The 15,402-nt window shown below is 46.2% G+C and overlaps 1 protein-coding gene across 6 annotated transcripts in view; it reads left to right on the top strand.

Annotated features, from left to right (window-relative positions):
• The window catches only part of LYST (lysosomal trafficking regulator), a 1,763,279-nt gene that overhangs the window by 635,062 nt on the left and 1,112,815 nt on the right, over positions 1 to 15,402 (top strand). For all 6 annotated transcript variants that reach the window (XR_012751618.1, XM_075339737.1, XM_075339736.1 and 3 more), the window contains exons 19-20: positions 4,179 to 4,316; positions 15,070 to 15,268. Coding sequence is in view for 5 of the 6 variants with exons in the window: in XM_075339737.1 (XP_075195852.1) it covers positions 4,179 to 4,316; positions 15,070 to 15,268 (337 nt within the window). In the remaining variant the exon portion in view is untranslated. The remainder of the gene's footprint in view (positions 1 to 4,178; positions 4,317 to 15,069; positions 15,269 to 15,402) is intronic.

The following is a 15,402-nucleotide window of genomic DNA, read 5'->3' on the forward strand; positions in this document are numbered from 1 at the left end:
ATGTAGGATTGAATTTCCTGCTGAGGGCTTGCGGTATAATTTACAATCAATAATACTCTTCTCCATGTTTCCCATCAGTACCATGTCCAAAAATTGGATTTGCAGTGGATCACTCTGATATGTGAATCCCAGATTGTATGGGTTGTTATTAGTAAATGAAATAAAATTTTCCATGTTATTTGCTCTATTTTTCCAAATAATCAAAATATCATCAAAAAATCTGAGGAATATTAATATGTCTGGGCTGAACGGATTTTTTGAATTAAAAATTCTTCCTCCCACCAAAACATAAATATTCGCCAGAGACGGTGAAAAATATGAACCCATTGAACAACCCTGTGTCTGTAAATAAAAATTCCCCAAAAAAGTGAAATAATTATTTTTTAACAAAAAAAGGGTGACGGCCAATATGTATTGCTGTGAAAGATCGGAATATTTTTCCATTTGAGTTTTTAATGCTATTATGGCCAGGTAATGCGGGATATCCAACTTTTAAACCACCTGGCCAGAATCCTACTCCACACTGATGAGGGGCAATACCCCGAAACAGCTGTCTGTGGATGGATACCTGGCCTTTGTATTTCCCTTGTCATATCTTTAAACTTGTCAAAAAGTTGGATATTGACTAAAAGGGCCACTTCATATGGTGGTTATGGTGGTCTCCTAAAAAGAGCCACTCCTTGGCTGGGTCCTTCCCGGAGGGATATCTGGCTGGTTTCTGTGTCGAGACTCCTACCAGAGGCTCCACTGACTTTTTTGATTTGCATATTTCCCAGGGGGCAATGTAACTAGGATTTCACTGTATTGAGCGCCCTCACTGGCTGCCGGCAGTGTTTTCTCTGGCTGGTCTCCCCGAGATCAGTGATTGTTTTGTTTTGTTGGTCTACTATGCATTGCTCCCACCTGGCCAGAATCCTACTCCACACTGATGAGGGGCAATACCCCAAAACAGCGGTCTGTGGATGGATACCTGGCCTTGGTATTTTCCTTGTCATATCTTTAAACTTGTCAAAAAGTTAAATATTGACTAAAAGGGCCACTTCATATGGTGGTTATGGTGGTCTCCTAAAAAGAGCCACTCCTTGGCTGGGTCCTTCCCGGAGGGATATCTGGCTGGTTTCTGTGTCGAGATTCCTAACAGAGGCTCCACGGACTTTTTTGATTTGACTTTTTGAATTAACATCACTTGTTGGCAACAGTATTTTATCATCATCTACTTCTTGAGACACTAATTTTCGTTCTCCACTGTCGACTTTTAATGACCGTGGTTGCTCAAATATTTGAGCATCACTACACATGATCTCCTCATGTCCCTCCTGAAACGGGAGAAGAGGCCAGAATCAATAAATGGAAATGTAAAGACCTTCTTGGAGTGTCGGAGTGTGGGATTACTTGTCTTCTGGAACTCGCCCTGGTGAGAGTAAGAAGGATCAGAGTGGGGATTATGTTGTCCAGTGTCTTTGCTAATGAGGCTGGACCTTGTGGAAGACAGTATGGTGCTGTTAAACATACTGGATCCATTATCTGCCATCCAACCGACCACTTGTTAGCACTGTTCTGGCTTCAAGTTGTGTCCCAACCCGCATAGTGGAACAGGAGGGAGGTCCCAGCGGTAAATATAAAACTTTATACCCTGTTATCATATTAGGTGGTGACCTTTGTACCTACTACTCTATTGTCTTTGGACTCTAATCTCTTTATCCCTGACTATGGTTCCCAGTCTTATTATATAATTTGGAGTGAGATTATATCATTTGGAGTGAGATTAAACTAGCGTGGACCCTGGTTAGTGCAGTGATTCATATAGACCATTTTTTTTAGACATATTGTGTATCCTGGTTATATACTGCCACCTTGTGGCATTAGGATTTAATGCATTGTATGTATAACTTTGTGTGCAATTAGATATAGACTGCCACCTTGTGGTAGTGGCAATTATTGCATCATATTGCATTTCTTATAGACATTTGCGTGTCCTGAGTATATACTGCCACCTTGTGGCATTAGGAATGAATGCATTGTATGTTTAACTTTGCATATAATTTGGTATAGACTGCCACCTTGAGGTATTATTAATTATTGCATCATATTGCATTATTTATGTGATTTATTCTGGGTGTTATCTTCAAGAACATTTTCTGCTATTTAATTACCGCTTGGACCATGGTATTTTTGTGTTTACTTTTCCTTTGAATTTTAATCTGATTTTATTGAAGTTTGTTTATAAAGATAACTATTTTTTATTAAAAATTTCTTGTGGAGTTTTTCTGTGTAGGTTTATTAAAGTGGAACGGGAAGCTAAGTCTCGTGGATGAGGCATGTTTCTTGTGCTTCCGCAGAGGGCCCAGTTTTACATGTCCCATGGCCTCGTCATCTGCGTGCATCATCACCAGCACGATCTCTTCCCTGTCCTTTCCAGCATGCCTTACGCATATTAAATTAGGTAGATGATAGATAGAGAACGGAAGTAGATAGAGAATGTAAAAGATGTAACTCTGACAAGGGACTTTTGGTTTTAGAATGCAACAGCAAGGACTGTAAGGCTATAATCCCTGCCTGTATTCCTCAAATCCAAACCTATCCCTCTTCCAGTATCTATCCTTACAGGGAATGCAGCTAACAGTGGTATTAATAGGGATTAGGATAGATTGTACTGACAATGACTTTTGATTTTATGGTGCAGCAGCAAGGACTGTAAAGGCCCCGTCACACTAAGCAACATCGCTAGCAACATCGCTGCTAACGAACAACTTTTGTGACGTTGCTAGCGATGTTGCTGTGTGTGACATCCAGCAACAACCTGGCCCCTGCTGTGAGGTCGTTGGTTGTTGCTGAATGTCCTGGGCCATTTTTTAGTTGTTGCTGTCCCGCTGTGAAGCACAGATCGCTGTGTGTGACAGCGAGACAGCAACAACTAAATGTGCAGGCAGCAGGAGCCGGCTTCTGCAGAGACTGGTAACCAATGTAAACATCGGGTAACCAAGAAGCCCTGTCCTTGGTTACCCGATATTTACCTTTGATACCAGCCTCCGCCGCTCTCACTGTCAGTGCCGGCTCCTGCTCTGTGCACATGTAGCTGCAGGACACATCGGGTTAATTAACCCGATGTGTGCTGTAGCTAGGAGAGCAGGGAGCCAGCGCTCAGTGTGCGCTGCTCCCTGCTCTGTGCACATTTAGCTGCAGCACACATCGGGTAATTAACTCGATGTGTGCTGTAACTAGGAGAGCAGGGAGCCAGCGCTCAGTGTGCGCTGCTCCCTGCTCTCTGCACGTGTAGCTCCGTGCACTGGTAACCAAGGTAAATATCGGGTTGGTTACCCGATATTTACCTTAGTTACCAAGCGCAGCATCTTCCACGCGGCGCTGGGGGCTGGTCACTGGTTGCTGGTGAGCTCACCAGCAACTCGTGTAGCCACGCTCCAGCGATCCCTGCCAGGTCAGGTTGCTGGTGGGATCGCTGGAGCGTCGCAGTGTGACATCTCACCAGCAACCTCCTAGCAACTTACCAGCGATCCCTATCGTTGTTGGGATCGCTGGTAAGTTGCTTAGTGTGACTGGACCTTTAGGTTGTAATCCCTGTCTATATGCCTCTGATCCAAACCTATCCCTCCTCCAGCAGCTATCCTTACACTGTTTCTGGGGTAGAGTGTGCAGAGCATCACATCACCGGGTCCTATATAGATCCGATAACATTTTGTGGCCGGCAATCACAGTTATGCCAGTAGCCAAAATTGCTAGTGCATCACTGTGATTGGCAGGCAATTCCCGCATGTTTTTTGGCTGAAATACAACCGCGAAATATGCCGTGCATGGATTCAGGTATGGCACTTAAGCACCTGCCAGACTCAATCGAGTAACAAGCGTGCCCGAGCAACCCGATGCTCAATCGAGCAGTGGTGAGCATACTCGCCAATAACTAATAGTGTTAGATTTCTTGAGATTAGTTGTTTTACGGTATTTATCATTTGTGATGTTAGGAAGGGTCTAGCTGTGTACATATATATGAAGGACTAGCCTCAAACAGTTAACTAGAGATTTTTGGAGATTCTGTATTTTTTGTTCCTTATTCAGTAATATGTTACTTGAGGGAAGATAAAGCTGTTGTCGCTTTGTAAATGTATAGGTCCTTTAGGTTTTACTCATACCTTTATTACTAATTTGATTTCCTTTATTTTTAGGTTGGAGTCTGGGAAACTTTAATGACCTGTCTGGAAATTTTAATCAGAGATACTCATCCTTACAAAGTGTTTAATATAAAGCAGTTATTGAAAGCAAAAGTGGTTCATCACTTCCTTCTTGCTTGTCAAGTTCTACAGGTGTGTCATTTTTTAAGCTTTATTTCAATTATATTTAATGAAATCAGTAATTTATATTTAATGGTTCCAGATTTAAATTATAGTTAAGATTTTGTTGTCTACTAATGGATGAAAAAATGTACAAATTTTCACAGTTCATTAGGTATATCCTATTTAAATTAGACACATGACTTCTAGGAATAGTTGACCAGGGTTTGTGTTTTTTAGTTGTAAAAAGTAGAATCAATATGTGGTTCCTTGAAGTGAAAAATATATATATATATATATATATATATATATATATATATATATATATATATATATATATATATATATATATATATATATATATATATATATCATATGGAAGTTTTTGAGGTGAAAAACCATAAAGCCTGGTAAAGAAGGTAATAAAATGTAACTGTTTAGCCAGAGTAGTTGTGTAGGGATCAGGCACAATACTGAGGATAAATGTGAATTTGGAAACTAGAATCTCCACAGCGACTGCAACACCACCTCTAAAAGTGAAGGATTCTGTAGTGAGTAAAAATATGACCGACAAAGCTCTGCCAATAGCCCTGTCTCCCTTTCTGCCTGTCTCCCTTTCTGCCTGTCTCCCTTTCTGCCTGTCTCCCTCCATGCCTGTCTCCCTCCATGCCTGTCTCCCTCCATGCCTGTCTCCCTCCATGCCTGTCTCCCTCCATGCCTGTCTCCCTCCATGCCTGTCTCCCTCCATGCCTGTCTCCCTCCATGCCTGTCTCCCTCCATGCCTGTCTCCCTCCATGCCTGTCTCCCTCCATGCCTGTCTCCCTCCATGCCTGTCTCCCTCCATGCCTGTCTCCCTCCATGCCTGTCTCCCTCCATGCCTGTCTCCCTCCATGCCTGTCTCCCTCCATGCCTGTCTCCCTCCATGCCTGTCTCCCTCCATGCCTGTCTCCCTCCATGCCTGTCTCCCTCCATGCCTGTCTCCCTCCATGCCTGTCTCCCTCCATGCCTGTCTCCCTCCATGCCTGTCTCCCTCCATGCCTGTCTCCCTCCATGCCTGTCTCCCTCCATGCCTGTCTCCCTCCATGCCTGTCTCTTTCCATGCCTGTCTCCCTCCATGCCTGTCTCCCTCCATGCCTGTCTCCCTCCATGCCTGTCTCCCTCCATGCCTGTCTCCCTCTATGCCTGTCTCTTTCCATGCCTGTCTCCCTCTCTGCCTGTCTCCCTCTCTGTCTGTCTCCCTCTCTGCCTGTCTCCCTCTCTGCCTGTCTCCCTCTCTGCCGGTCTCCCTCTCTGCCGGTCTCCCTCTCTGCCTGTCTCCCTCTCTGCCGGTCTCCCTCTCTGCCTGTCTCCCTCTCTGCCTGTCTCCCTCTCTGCCTGTCTCCCTCTCTGCCTGTCTCCCTCTCTGCCTGTCTCCCTCTCTGCCTGTCTCCCTCTCTGCCTGTCTCCCTCTCTGCCTGTCTCCCTCTCTGCCTGTCTCCCTCTCTGCCGGTCTCCCTCTCTGCCGGTCTCCCTCTCTGCCGGTCTCCCTCTCTGCCTGTCTCCCTCTCTGCCTGTCTCCCTCTCTGCCTGTCTCCCTCTCTGCCTGTCTCCCTCTCTGCCTGTCTCCCTCTCTGCCTGTCTCCCTCTCTGCCTGTCTCCCTCTCTGCCTGTCTCCCTCTCTGCCTGTCTCCCTCTCTGCCTGTCTCCCTCTCTGCCTGTCTCCCTCTCTGCCTCTGTCTGTCTCCCTCCCTCTGTCTGTCTCCCTCCCTCTGTCTGTCTCCCTCCCTTTGTCTGTCTCCCTCCCTCTCGGTCTGTCTCCCTCCCTCTCGGTCTGTCTCCCTCCCTCTCGGTCTGTCTCCCTCCCTCTCGGTCTGTCTCCCTCCCTCTCGGTCTGTCTCCCTCCCTCTCGGTCTGTCTCCCTCCCTCTCGGTCTGTCTCCCTCCCTCCCTCTCGGTCTGTCTCCCTCCCTCCCTCTCGGTCTGTCTCCCTCCCTCCCTCTCGGTCTGTCTCCCTCCCTCCCTCTCGGTCTGTCTCCCTCCCTCCCTCTCGGTCTGTCTCCCTCCCTCCCTCTCGGTCTGTCTCCCTCCCTCCCTCTCGGTCTGTCTCCCTCCCTCCCTCTCGGTCTGTCTCCCTCCCTCCCTCTCGGTCTGTCTCCCTCCCTCCCTCTCGGTCTGTCTCCCTCCCTCCCTCTCGGTCTGTCTCCCTCCCTCCCTCTCGGTCTGTCTCCCTCCCTCCCTCTCGGTCTGTCTCCCTCCCTCCCTCTCGGTCTGTCTCCCTCCCTCCCTCTCGGTCTGTCTCCCTCCCTCCCTCTCGGTCTGTCTCCCTCCCTCCCTCTCGGTCTGTCTCCCTCCCTCCCTCTCGGTCTGTCTCCCTCCCTCCCTCTCGGTCTGTCTCCCTCCCTCCCTCTCGGTCTGTCTCCCTCCCTCCCTCTCGGTCTGTCTCCCTCCCTCCCTCTCGGTCTGTCTCCCTCCCTCCCTCTCGGTCTGTCTCCCTCCCTCCCTCTCGGTCTGTCTCCCTCCCTCCCTCTCGGTCTGTCTCCCTCCCTCCCTCTCGGTCTGTCTCCCTCCCTCCCTCTCGGTCTGTCTCCCTCCCTCCCTCTCGGTCTGTCTCCCTCCCTCCCTCTCGGTCTGTCTCCCTCCCTCCCTCTCGGTCTGTCTCCCTCCCTCCCTCTCGGTCTGTCTCCCTCCCTCCCTCTCGGTCTGTCTCCCTCCCTCCCTCTCGGTCTGTCTCCCTCCCTCCCTCTCGGTCTGTCTCCCTCCCTCCCTCTCGGTCTGTCTCCCTCCCTCCCTCTCGGTCTGTCTCCCTCCCTCCCTCTCGGTCTGTCTCCCTCCCTCCCTCTCGGTCTGTCTCCCTCCCTCCCTCTCGGTCTGTCTCCCTCCCTCCCTCTCGGTCTGTCTCCCTCACTCCCTCCCGGTCTCCCTCACCCCTCCCGGTCTGCCTCCCTCCCTCCCGGTCTGCCGCTTTCTCCCGGTCTGCCGCTTTCTCCCGGTCTGCCGCTTTCTCCCGGTCTGCCGCTTTCTCCCGGTCTGCCGCTTTCTCCCGGTCTGCCGCTTTCTCCCGGTCTGCCGCTTTCTCCCGGTCTGCCGCTTTCTCCCGGTCTGCCGCTTTCTCCCGGTCTGCCGCTTTCTCCCGGTCTGCCGCTTTCTCCCGGTTTGCCGCTTTCTCCCGGTTTGCCGCTTTCTCCCGGTCTGCCGCTTTCTCCCGGTCTGCCGCTTTCTCCCGGTCTGGCTCTCTTTTTCTCTCCCGGTCTGGCTCTCTTTTTCTCTCCCGGTCTGGCTCTCTTTTTCTCTCCCGGTCTGGCTCTCTTTTTCTCTCCCGGTCTGGCTCTCTTTTTCTCTCCCGGTCTGGCTCTCTTTTTTTCTCCCGGTCTGGCTCTCTTTTTTTCTCCCGGTCTGGCTCTCTTTTTTTCTCCCGGTCTGGCTCTCTTTTTTTCTCCCGGTCTGGCTCTTTTTTTCTCCCGGTCTGGCTCTCTTTTTTTCTCCCGGTCTGGCTCTCTTTTTTTTCTCCCGGTCTGGCTCTCTTTTTTTTCTCCCGGTCTGGCTCTCTTTTTTTCTCCCGGTCTGGCTCTCTCTTTCATACTGTCTGTTCTGCCTCGCTTTCTCCCAGCCTGGCTCTCTCTTTCTCTTATACTAAGAATGCCCTTTGTTGCCTATAGCAACCAATCAGAATTCCTATTAGTGACCTGTATATCCCAGCTACACTAACTTTAATGAAAGCAGGATTTTTGGTTAATAATTATAAAGCGCGGGGTTACATTTTCCCCTCAAAACATAATCTGTGATGTTCCCTGAGTCAAATGAGGTGTCTGGGCAAAATTTTGTGATTGTAAATGCGACGGTTCAGATTCCTTTAGCCGACATACATACATACATACATACACTCAGCTTTATATCTAATATACAGTGCTGGCCAAAAGTATTGGCACCCCTGCAATTCTGTCAGATAATACTCAGTTTCGTCTTGAAAATAATTGCAATCACAAATTCTTTGGTGTTATTATCGTCATTTAATTTGTCTTCAATGAAAAAAACTAAAATTGTCATAAAGCCAAATTGGATATAATTCCACACCAAACATAAAATAAGGGGTGGACAAACGTATTGCCACTGTTTAAAAAAATCATGTGATGCTTCTCTAATTTGTCTAATTAACAGCACCTGTAACATACCTGTGGCACCTAACAGGTGTTGGCAATAACTAAATCACACTTGCAGCCAGTTGACATGGATTAAAGTTGACTCAACCTGTGTTCCTGTGTGTACTACATTGAGCATGGAGAAAAGAAAGAAGACCAAAGAACTGTCTGAGGACTTGAGAATCCAAATTGTGAGGAAGCATGAGCAATCTCAAGGCTACAAGTCCATCTCCAAAGACCTGAAAGTGTCTACGATGCGCAGTGTTATCAAGAAGTTTAAAGCCCATGGCACTGTGGCTAACCTCCCTAGATGTGGAAGGAAAAGAAAAATTGACGAGAGATTTCAAAGCAAGATTGTGCGGATGGTGGATAACGAACCTCGATTAAAGGCTGCTTTACACGTTACAATAACACATGTGATCTCGTATGCGATCGCACCCGCCCCCATCGTATGTGCGGCACATTCAATTTGTTGCCCGTGTCTCACAAACGATTAAATCCCGTCACACGTACTTACCTTCCATATGACCTCGCTGTGGGCGGCGAACAACAACTTCCTAGAGTGGGAGGGACGTTCGGCGTCACAGCGACGTCACTCAGTGGCCGGCCAATAGAAGCGGAGGGGCGGAGATGAGCGGGACGTAAAACATCCCGCCCACCTCCTTCCTTCCACATTGCTGGTGGAACGCAGGTAAGCGGTGTTCATCGTTCCCGGGGTGTCACACACAGCGGTGTGCTGCCTCGGGAACATTGAACAACCGGACGTTCAATTTTTAGTAATTGAATGACGTGTATGCGATCAACGTTTTTTCGTACAATCGTAATCGCACGTAGGTTTCACACGCTACAACAACACTAACGATGCCGGATGTGCGTCACTTACGACGTGACCCCGCCGACACATCGTTAGATTTATTGTAGCGTGTAAAGCCCGCTTAACATCCAAAAAAGTTCAAGCTGCCCTTCAGTCCGAGGGTACAACAGTGTCAATCCGTACTATCCGTCGGCATCTGAACGAAAAGGGACTGTATGGTAGGATACCCAGGAAGACCCCACTTCTTACCCCGAGACATAAAAAAGCCAGGCTGGAGTTTGCCAAAACTTACCTGAGAAGAAAGCCTAAAACGTTTTGGAAGAATATGCTCTGGTCAGATGAGACAAAAGTAGAGCTTTTTGGGAAAAGCCATCAACATAGAGTTTGCAGGAAAAAAAAAAGAGGCATTCAAAGAAAAGAACACGGTCCCTACAGTCAAACATGGCGGAGGTTCCCTGATGTTTTGGGGTTGCTTTGCTGCCTCTGGCACTGGACTGCTTGACCGTGTGCATGGGATTATGAAGTCTGAAGACTACCAACAAATTTTGCAGCATAATGTAGGGCCCAGTGTAAGAAAGCTGGGTCTTCCTCAGAGGTCATGGGTCTTCCAGCAGGACAATGACCCAAAACACACTTCAAAAAGCACTCGAAAATGGTTTGAGACTACTAAAGTGGCCAGCAATGAGTCCAGACCTGAATCCCATAGAACACCTGTGGACAGATCTCAAAATGGCAGTTTGGAGAAGGCACCCTTCAAATCTCAGGGACCTGGAGCAGTTTGCCAAAGAAGAATGGTCAAAAATTCCAGCAGAGCATTGTAAGAAACTCATTGATGGTTACCGGAAGCGGTTGTTCGCAGTTATTTTGGCTAAAGGTTGTGCAACCAAGTATTAGGCTAAGGGTGCCAATACTTTTGTCTGGCCCATTTTTGGAGTTTTGTGTTAAATGATCATTGATTTGATTTTTGTTTCATTCTCTTTTGTGTTTTTTCATTGCAAGCTAAATAAATGAAGATAATAATACCAAAGAATTTGTGATTGCAATTATTTTCAAGAAGAAACTGAGTATTATCTGACAGAATTGCAGGGGTGCCAATACTTTTTGCCAGCACTGTATAAAGCTATGTGTGTGTGTGTGTGTGTGTCCACTAAATTAATCCGCAACGTCGCATGTACAATCACAAAATTTTGCACAGACACCGCATTTGACAGAGGGAACATTATAGACTATGTTTTGAGAGAAAAATGTAACTTCGCGCTTTACAGTTATTCGCCCCAAAACCTGCTTACATGAAAGTCCCCAGACTCAATTTGCGATGTGCACATGTCCCAGGCTGCGGACGTCACTTTGGGAGCATGCTCGCTTAGCATGTCCCTTTTACCGACGTCCCATGACACTCCCACCCCCATGCTTGACTGTAGGCTAGAAAAACTTGTTTTTGTTCTCCTCACCTGGTTGCCGCAACACATGGTTGGCACCATATGAATGAAATAGGTTTATCTTGGTGTCATCAGACCACAGGACATGGTTCAAGTAATCCATGTCCTTAGTCTGCTTGTCTTCAGTAAACTATTTGGGAGTATCTTGTGCATCATCTATAGAAAAGGCATCCTTCTGGTATGACAGTTACGTAGACCAATTTGATGCAGTGTGCAGCATATGGTCTGAGCACTGACAGGCTGACCCCCCCACACCCCTTTAACCTCAACAGGAATGCTGGTAGCACTCATACTCACTATATAGGGTGCTTTACACGGTGCAACATCGCTAGCGATCTCGTTAGCGATGTGATACGCCAGATCGCAGATGCGATATGCCGAGATCGCACATAGGTCGTTGTTATAGCGCCGGTCACATGTGCGATCTCGGAAGATCGCATCTGCGATCTGGTGTGTCATCGCTAACGAGATCGCTAGCGATGTCACTACGTGTAAAGCACCCTTATGACTATTTCCTCTATACCTGAGAGAGGCTGAATACAGCCATAAAGCAAATAATTATCTTTTACAAAAACTTTTGTTTTATCAACTCTTAGCGGAGCCAATTGCCTTTTCATCTCAACGGGAGGGCCCTTTAACACTTCACTGAGCAGATTCAGGGAGCTATTACTTTGCATATGTCTAGCAAAGGAGAAGACTTATTAATTCCTTCACGACTGCTAATACGTCTTTTCATCTCAACTTTTAACTCACCTTTCTCCTCAGCGTTGCTTTTTATGAGGCAATAAATAAATATTTATCACCTTCGAACAGAGATAATTCCACAGGAATCAGCTGTGTATCAGCTTTTCTAATCAAGTGGAATTTCAGTCTAACATTTGTCTTCCCTCTAATAGATCTAGACAGACTTAAGGAAAATTGGGTAAGACCAGGCAAGGTTGATATTAATAGCTCTGTTCTGGCCAAAAAAGATTGTGATTCTTTTGGATAAGGAGTATATCAATCACAAATCCATGAGTATTGCTGGAAGTTCCAGATTATCTCTCCCAAGGATCAATTTGTTAACATCATGGAACTTGAAAGAGCGCTTTTGAAGGATTGAGGATTTTCCCCAAATATAATCTCCACCCTCCTTCAGAGTAAAAAAGCCGGTTAAAAATCCATAGTAGTACTTGGAAGAAATTTCTGTCATCTACAGGTGCAAAGCTTAAAGGATCAGTGCCAATTTACTTGCATTTTAGAATTCCTTCTGAAAGGTTTAGAACTAGGTCTCTCTTAGCACTCCGATAGTCCAGGTGTCAGCTCTTTATAACTATGAACTGACAGGAGACAGTTTGGTTTCTCGGTTCACCAAGGCTTGTCCCATATCAAAACGTATTCCTAATATAGCTTTGCCTCCATGGGATCTCAGTCTTGTTCTGACAGCCCTGACAAATCCTCCCTTTAAACCTATAGATTCAATTTCAGAAAAACATTCATCACTAAAGACCGTCATCTTAACAACTCTGACATCAGCCCATAGGGTGAGTGATATATAGGCTGTGTTAGCAGACTCTACCTTTTCACAATTATTGGAAGACAGAGTAATTTTGAAACCAGATCATGCCTGTCTCACAAAGGTGATTTCAACGTCCAATAGATCCCAGGAGATTGTCCTTCCGTCATTTGTGATAATCCAAAAAATCATAATGAAAAGAAACTGCATTCTTTAGATGTTAGAAGATGCTTGAATGAGTATTTATCAGTCACTAATACTTTGAGTAAGGATAATCACCACAGACAAGGAACTCTTAGTTAGAAAATTCCAGCAGCTCGACCAGGCTATATATAAAAAAAGCTTTTATTCCATTTCTTTAAAATAATCCAAAAATTGACATGTTAAAAAACATATGGTTCACCAATGGAAGGTCTACGCATATGTTTTTTAACATGTCAATTTTTGGATTATTTTTAAAGAAATGGAATAAAAAGGTCTTTTATATATATCCTGATCGAGTTGCTCGAATTTTCTAACTAAAGCGGGCTTTACACGCTACAATATATCTAACGATGTGTCGGCGGAGTCACGTCGTAAGTGACGCACATCCGGCATAGTTAGTGATATTGTAGTGTGTGACACCTACGTGCGATCATGATTGTACGTGCGATTGCGATTCTACGAAAAAACGTTGATCGCATACACGTCGTTCAATTTCTAAAAATTGAACGTCCGGTTGTTCAGTGTTCCCGAGGCAGCACACGTCGCTCCATGTGACACCCCGGGAACGATGAACTGCAGCTTACCTGCGTCCCGCGGCACCCGCCGGCTATGCGGAAAGAAGGAGATGGGCGGGATGTTTACGTCCCACTCATCTCCGCCCCTCCGCTTTTATTGGCCGGCCGCTGTGTAACGTCGCTGTGACGCCGAACGTCCCTCCCACTTTAGGAAGTGGATGTTCGCTGCCCACAGTGAGGTCGTCCGGCAGGTAAGTACGTGTGATGGGGGTTAATCGTTTGTGCGACACGGGCAACAAATTGCCCGTGCTGCACATACGATGGGGGCGTGTGCGATCGCATACGAGATCACATATGTAATTGCAACGTGTAAAGCAGCCTTAAGAGTTCCTTGTCTCTGGTGATTTTCCAGAATCAAGTTCCCTGCACCGCCCCAGATTGATAGGACGCCTCCAGACTTAATATTTGCTGTAGTTCGGTGAGCTGACAAATTTTTTTTTTTGTTTTCTTGGAGTAAGGATAAATCTTTGTTTTCCTTTTAAGGTCATAAGACAGGTTTAGGGCTTCGAAATCCACTCTAGCTAGATAGATTAGGGAGGCCATCAGCTTAGGGGTGCTTCACACATAGTGAGATCGCTACCGAAATCGCTGCTACGGCACGGTTTTGGTGACGCAACAGTGACCTCATTAGCGATCTCGCTGTGTGTGACACTGAGCAGCGATCTGGCCCCTGCTGCGAGATCGCTGCTCGTTACACACAGCCCTGGTTCGTTTTCTTCAAAGGCGCTCTCCCGCTGTGACACACAGATCGCGGTGTGTGACAGCGAGAGAGCGACGAAATGAAGCGAGCAGGGAGCAGGAGCCGGCACCTGGCAGCTGTGGTAAGCTGTAACCAGGGTAAACATCGTGTAACCAAGGTGGTTACCCGATATTTACCTTAGTTACCAGCCTCCGCAGCTCTCACGCTGCCTGTGCTGCCGGCTCCGGCTCTCTGCACATGTAGCTGCAGTACACATCGGGTTAATTAACCCGATGTGTACTGTAGCTAGGAGAGCAAGGAGCCAGCGCTAAGCAGTGTGCGCGGCTCCCTGCTCTCTGCACTGTGACATGTAGCTGCAGTACACATCGGGTTAATTAACCCGATGTGTACTGTAGCTAGGAGAGCAAGGAGCCAGCGCTAAGCAGTGTGCGCGGCTCCCTGCTCTCGCGGTTATGATCATTGCTTCGGCTGCTGTGTTTGACAGCTAAGCAGCGATCATAACAGCGACTTACAAGGTCGCTGTTACGTCACAGAAAATGGTGACGTAACAGCGACCTCATTGTCGCTGTCGCTTAGTGTGAACCAGCCCTTAGCCTGTTCTGCTAGTACAGCAGGAAACTAAGGCTCACTTCTCAAGGGCAATGGCATCTTTCTAGGCAGAAAGATCAGAAGTTTCTTTCAAACAGATCTGTAAGGCTGCAACGTGGTCTGCACCCTCTACTTTTAATAAGCAGTGTAGATTGAATCTGTCATTTTCCGACTTCACCTTTGAAAGTATTGTTCTTAAGGCTATAGTTTACCCCCCCTGATATTTTTTAATGTAATTCTCTCTTGGTCCTGTTATTGGTGTATAAAAAAAAATATGTAATTGCTCAGCAGTTATGTGTTTTCTTTTTTCAGAACTTTAGATAGCATCCTTAAATTCCCTCCCATCACTTGGGGTTTTTAATCTTTTTTTTTGTTCTTTTCATGCATGTATATAATGGTTGTAGTTAAAGGATTTCCAATTTTTGTGCGGAGGTCCCTTCATGCTCTGTAACCAACTGATTTGGGGAGAGGTACTGCCCTTTTTATCTTGTAGGTTTCCTGTCTTTGAAAGACGGATCCCTCTCTCTCGTGGTGCTTTCATGGGTTCTGAAAAAACACATTACCGGTGAGTCATTACATATTTTTACACGCCCGCTACAAGCATAGCAGTCCTCGGGAATAGTATAAACCAAAGCAATAAAACTAGTATAATCCAAAGCGCTTCAGAGATGAAGAGTTAGCTAGTGATACTGTGATATTAAGTGTAATAGGATAGAAATACAGATGTTAGTTTTCTAGTCATTGGCCCATACTTATTTTCAGGCCAGTCACTTTTCCTTTAATAGCTGTATTTACATTTTGTAAAATAAAAATGTGTTAATGATTTTCATTCTATTTTTTTTTTTTTCTTTCGCCAGGAACACAGGGAGGATTATATACCATCCATTCCTCAAGAGGTGTGTGGATCTTACGTAAAAATTATTGAAGAAGTACTGGGATCACCTCCGGAGTTAGATTTACTAAAACTAATCATCAGTTTTCTATTGACAATCCATCCACCAACAAACACGTTTGTTTCTCACAATCCCAATAATTTTTTCTTTTCCTTACACATAGGTGAGATGCTATCTTTTTCTAGGTTGTTTTACTTCAATGTTGTTCATTAATTTGATTGTGGCAAAACATGCTTTCTCTAACCATTAAATCAACTTGTTCTTAGAATATTTTCACCTGATATATCAAAAACAGTT

The sequence above is a fragment of the Anomaloglossus baeobatrachus genome, chromosome 3, assembly GCF_048569485.1.
Source record: "Anomaloglossus baeobatrachus isolate aAnoBae1 chromosome 3, aAnoBae1.hap1, whole genome shotgun sequence".
Lineage (NCBI taxonomy): Eukaryota > Metazoa > Chordata > Amphibia > Anura > Aromobatidae > Anomaloglossus > Anomaloglossus baeobatrachus.